Source organism: Octodon degus, unplaced genomic scaffold (genome assembly GCF_000260255.1).
Source record: "Octodon degus isolate 3935 unplaced genomic scaffold, OctDeg1.0 scaffold00183, whole genome shotgun sequence".
NCBI classification, from domain to species: Eukaryota; Metazoa; Chordata; class Mammalia; order Rodentia; family Octodontidae; genus Octodon; species Octodon degus.
Genome location: NW_004524759.1, coordinates 3,568,635 through 3,574,519, shown reverse-complemented (window position 1 = coordinate 3,574,519; position 5,885 = coordinate 3,568,635). Strand labels below are relative to the sequence as shown.

The 5,885-nt window shown below is 46.6% G+C and overlaps 1 protein-coding gene across 1 annotated transcript in view; it reads left to right on the top strand.

The window, feature by feature from the left end:
- Manba (mannosidase beta) overlaps window positions 1–5,885 on the top strand; it is a 95,351-nt gene that overhangs the window by 50,718 nt on the left and 38,748 nt on the right. Inside the window, exons 9-10 of the mRNA XM_012517473.2 lie at window positions 1,204–1,321; window positions 2,997–3,083. Of these exons, the coding sequence (XP_012372927.1) occupies window positions 1,204–1,321; window positions 2,997–3,083 (205 nt within the window). The remainder of the gene's footprint in view (window positions 1–1,203; window positions 1,322–2,996; window positions 3,084–5,885) is intronic.

Here is a 5,885-nt window from a genome sequence, read left to right as displayed (position 1 = left end):
ATTCTCCTGTTTTCAGCCTCCTCAGCTCTGGGATTATAGTCATGCACTAGCCTGCCTAGACTCTGTTGCCGGCTCAGCGCAACCTGGGGGCAGGGCTGGCATGGCATGCGGGACTGGGGATCAACCCTGGTCCCTGTGCTTGCCAAAGCTGGAGCTTAGTTTGCTGAGCTATCTTGTCAGCACTTTATCTTCTTACATGAGAATTATCTTTAACCCTAATGAAAGAATTTTAAAAGTCTTGGGACTAGGGAGAGGAGGGAGAGGACAGGCAGTCGCAGGGCGTGGGCTGGACCTGGTGTAAGCACAGCCCCAGGCACTGTGCTGTGCCGTCTGTGGGATTTGTGAGAGATGAGAGGTTTCAGCTGCTTCCCACTAAAAACACATCAGAAAAATGTCCAACTCTGCAAAGTGGTGGATCCATTGATTTGCTTCATGTAGTAATCTGTTTTATATGCCATATCATATTCTATGCCTTAAAAATACAATAAAACTTCTTTTAAAAGTAAGTCATGAAATATTTTAGTTCTACAAAAAAATTAGAAGTGTTTTCTTGAGGTCTTGAGAATATACCTTTAGATGAAAATATTTCCTAATTGGTTTAACTCATTTACAAAAATGTATATATGCATTATGGTATATTATTTGGTGCTTAGAATGGAAATTGGTTAATAATTAAATTCTAATTTGGCTAAAACCTGTGGAAATTTCCTTTTTCAAAATATATATCTTATTTTCGATTTCATAAGAAAATGGAATTCTCAGCTGGGCGTGGTGGTGCATGCTTATAATCTCAGCATATAATCTCTCTGGGAGCCTGAGGCAGGAGGGTTATATGTCATTGGCTTTGTGAGACCCTCACTCAGAAAATAAGAAAAGACTTCAGTTTTGGCTTACTATTTGAAATGGTTCCCTAAAATGAACACGCCTTCTAGGGTTTGCACAACATATCTTCATAGGAATAAACCATAAAAATTGTTTTAAAAGCAGAAAACTTAGAACAAGGTGTCATTCATAATTTTTCAGTTGGTTTCCTTTATGTGATACAGTTGCTGTGTGTACTGTTTCATCCTCGCTTTCATTCATTGACATTTTATGCAAATCATGATTTTTCAGGAGTGTGCTTCTAAGGGACAAAATGTTTAGAAGTCTTCCTTACTATCCCAAGATGCCTGAACGCACGTTGTTTTGCTGGTTTCCTCTCAGGTTGCGGCTCCTTCTGCAGTCGGTTGTGGATGCAAACATGAATGCGTTGCGGGTGTGGGGAGGCGGCATCTACGAGCAGGACGCCTTCTACGAGCTCTGTGACGAGCTGGGGGTCATGGTGAGTCCTGGGGTGTGTGACAACAGTGACCCGTGGTGACCCATGTCTTGTCAATGGGACGTGTGACACATCGTAAACCCAGACCTCCGTTGGCAGAGGATATTGGAGTTGTCTGATTATTTCCGCATGAGAACCCTTCCACATGTTGGTCCTAAGTATCTCTCTGCCTACACTTTCTTTGTGATAGGTGAGTATGCATCAGAGAAACAGTGCAACTGTAAGCATCTCTGATTCTCCAGAGAGTGAGGCTGCTAAAGCCAGTAAGGCCAGGGCATGCTCAGTGTCCTGCACAGGGGAAGGCTGACAGAGGGAGCGTCCTCCCTCAGTGTCTGTGGGCCTGCACCCCACCGCCCCTACACCATGGACCCCGGCGTGGTGCGGTAGAGAGGTTGCATCTAACCCATGTCATGTCCCAGTACTTCACAGACTCCGGACTGTGGTCCTTGCATTGTTTGGGCAATAGCAGTGAGGGCAGTATCTGTCAGTGCTCTGGACAGGTATGATTTCTGTTTTTGTTTTTTTTAACACTTCTGATCCACAGCTGGTTGGGTTCAGGTATGTAGAGAGCAGTGCTGTTGTTCCCACACTGGCCTCACAGTTACAGGATGCACAGCACCGTGGACAGCAGGGTTAGTGGTGACCTCGACCGGCTGACTGGTGCGAGGCTCTGTGGAGCCTTGCTATAGTAGCTCTGCTTTTACTGTATTTTATTTGTTATTTTCCCGCCTGCCAAAGAAGGGTCACTGTTGACCTTTGCATTTACAGATGAGGAAGCTGGTGTGTTATGGGGTTAGAAACCTTTACTGAGGGCTGGGGAGGAAGTTTGGCAGTCTAAGTACTACCTGGTAAGCACAAGGACCCAGGTTCGATCCCCAGTACCTCATGCCGTGCCATCCCCAGAACCCTGGGTACACTGTGCTGGCCCCCGAGACCAGGCGTGGTGACACACACCTGTAATCCCAACGCTGGGGAGGCTGGGACAGGAGGATCACGACGAGTCTGAGCTACACAGTGAGACCCTATACCAAGTAAATAAATACATAAATAGGTAAATAAGATTTAAAAATCATCATAAAGACAATAGAAGAAACCTTAACTGAGCCCAGCTTCCACAGTTGGTGGAGAAGGCTCTGGGCAAGCAGCTGCTTTGGGGCTGTGGCTTTAACCCTGTGTGCACAGTCTCCCAGGAGGGGCTTTGTGATCTCATTACTGAGGTGAACTTGTAGTAGAGTCAGCTCCTCCATAAATCCAGTGTCACGCCAGTATAGCGGCATACAGCCGCATGGGAGGTTCTGGAGGAGGGACCGAAAGTCTGAGGCCATTCCCAGCAACTTAGTGACTTAGTGGGACCTTGTTACATGCACATAACAAGGACAAATAATTTGTCACTCTCGGGCATCTCCCAAAGCCTAATGGGCAGTGGAAGTTAGCATTAGGAATGTGAGGCTCTGGAAAAGCTTCATTTCCATCCCCCAATGCACTCTGGATTTCTCCTCCTTTTTTGCTCAGGTGTCTGCTCATCTGCTTACCCCTGGGGCAGCAAGAGACCTTTGGCTGGCTCCCCTGTCCTCCACGCTGTTTCCTGGGTATAAGGGACAGTGTCTCCTGGTGCAGGATGGAGATTCTGTGTGCTGAGACTCACTGAGCACGCTGCTGCCTTGTGTTTCTTTGCCAGGTGTGGCAGGACTTCATGTTTGCCTCTGCCCTCTACCCAGCCAGCCAGGGCTTCCTGGATTCTGTGCAGGCGGAAGTTGCCTACCAGGTACGTTAGTGCCACTCCAAGGTGTGCATTTTTTTTTTGCCTTTTGTTAAATTCCTTACCATGTCTTCTTGTTCAGTGCCATATGACAAGAAGAATGATGCTCTGACTTTAATATTATGTGCCTTCTGGCACTGCCAGACCTGAGCCCCATTCTCAGTTCCCCACTGAACTGTCCCTGCACCCAACTCCTATTCTGCACCAGTTTCCTTTCCCCCAACTTCACCTCGGCAGCAGTCCCCACCTTGGTGACAGTGTGGTCTTTGGATTGCTTGGGAGAGAAATGGAAAGTGGTTCTCAACCCCATGATTTCTTTTGTGTTCCATATGTACACACATTTATGCACACATGAATGCAAGGCCTGGCAATCTGCTGTCTGTCTACGGAAGTTCTAGAGACAACGTGAAGTGCTGAGTATCTTTGTGTTGAAATGTCCTGTTCTGTCAAGACAAAGGCATTTCCTGGGTCTCATGGCCTTTCTGGTGGGCCCAGCTCCACTGAGGGTAGAGCTCAGAAGCTGGAGGCCAGCCTAGGCCACAGAAGGAGACCATCTTGGGAGAAAAAATGATCTCAGCTTTAGGATGGGACTATGACTTGGTGGCAGAGAGGACCCTGGGCCCAACTGCCACTATTGAAAAATTCCTTTGGGCTGGGGTGTAGCTCAGTGTTAGAGTACTTGCCTAGCATGCTCACGACCCTGGGTTCAATCTTCAGCACTACACAAAATGACAGTGGGAGGGGTAGGGGAGTGAAAAGGGAAGGAAGGGGACAGGGCTTCCTAGAGAATTGGCAGATTCAAGGTTAGGAACATCTTTGTTAATAGTTGTGGTGCTTACTACAATGCTGTCAGTAGATGCTTCTGGCCACAGAACAGGTTGGGAACACATGCTGAATGCCCTTAGTTTGGCAGCAAGGCGTGTGTAGGGGGTGGTGCTGTGAAACTTAGGTTACATTCTGTTCCTCCCTGCATCTTCAGTGTGTGCTCAAGGTTTCCACGGAGAAGCAGCCTGGCTCCTGAGCCTGATCTCAGTGTTCTCCATGGTTGTGAGTGTTGTCAGAGATAAACTGAGTACTCCAAGCTGTCTCCTGCAGTGCTAAGTTCTCTGAGCTGTGTCTTATAGTGCTGAGTTAAGCACTCTGAGCCATGCCCCGCAGTGCCTTTCCCTGTGGGAAGTGGTCCTCATCTGCGTCTCTGGCTCTTCTGTCACCTCCTTCCTCTTATTTCAGGCCCTGGACACTATCCCATTGTCTTCCTGGGACCACTCATTGGCCTGAATACAGCTCTGTTGGGAGCCCTTTTGCACCCATGAGTCTAGACCAGGTCTTCACCTGTCCTTGATGGCAAGTAGCATGTTTGCTCAGTGAAGTTCTGTCCTGGAAGATTGCATCTCCCTGAGGCCAGTGCCTTCTCGCTGTGCTCTGTCCCTGGTCCGCTTTGTGGTCAAGGACACATGGATGGACAGAAAGATGGTAGAGAGCTTACCTGGCCATAGTTTAACAAGTTATGGTGGCAGGGTTGTTTTGTGTGCTTCTGGGGAGAGGGAGAAGTATTCCAGGCAGTTTGTTGTTGTTTATGATGCAGCCAACGTTGGTGTGGTCTGCTCATATCCTGTGTGTGGCACAGGGCCCCTGGGACTCTTTGTCTCCTTAGAGTGTGCATCTGTGTGGTCACCAGCATCCTGAGCATGGTGGTAGAGGGGCTGTCAGGCTCTTGGGTGTGCCAGAGACAGCAAAAGGCAAACCATGGACTGTTCACAGGGCTGCTTAGAAAACAAAAGACTAGTTTTTCAGAACATGAAACATGCTCTGTGCACTGGAAGCGAGCTCCTGGCTGGAGGTAATGTAGGGTGGTGCTCTCAAGAAAAGCACAAAGATTAAGTTGTTAAAAAACAAAGTAGGAGCCATGCTTTTTCAAAGACCTGTGCTGCTGTGCTTCATCAGTTTGGGAGACATGGCCTGAAGCCGCCAGCATTTGATTCTTGAAAGATCGCTGAGTTGTGCGCAGCTGCTTGAGCAAAGTGGGTCAGGATTGTTAGGAGACAGGTGGAATAATCTGGTCACCATCTTTTCTCCAGCAACAATGAGATATGTGACCAGGGGACAGTGAAGCATATCAAATAGATGTCAGTCACATGACACATACCTGTGTTTTGGCCAGGTCTTCGAGGCGCAGCATATCAGCATGTGAAAAAGAGGTCTTGAATTTTTGTGGAAGGAAAGTAGACTATGGTGACTACATGAATAAGAGTAATGGGAGGTGGCAGACAGCAAAGAAAGGGAAGGAATGGACAATTCCTTGGCCAGTGTTCAGCAATCTCATTTCCAAATCATGTGCAGTCTATTGTTTTAAGAACAAGAATTAAAATGTTATTTTATAAAATGAGTAAAACACATGAAACATGCCTTTTTCTATTAGGTTTTCATTTCTATTGTTTCACGTTTGCAGCGCATAATGATTAAATTCCTCATGTGGAGTTGGTGCATGCGCACGGCACCTTTCCTTCCCTTGTCTCCTCCTCCTCCTCTCTCTGCTCTTCTGCATCTCTTCCTCCTCTTTCATTTTGCAAAAGATCTCTCTCCTTGTTTCCAGTTATCCATTGTATTTTATGTGAGAGAAACCATAAGATTGTCAAGATTTTGTGTGTGATTTATTTCACTTAACGTTATGATCTTGAGGTGCATCTGTTTTTTTTTTTTTCCAAAATTTTATTGATATACAGATAGCAATGAGACAGTTTCAAATCAAATCAGAAGTACAGTTTCAGCAAATAATACAATTTTAAAAATAGGATAAAGAATTATATA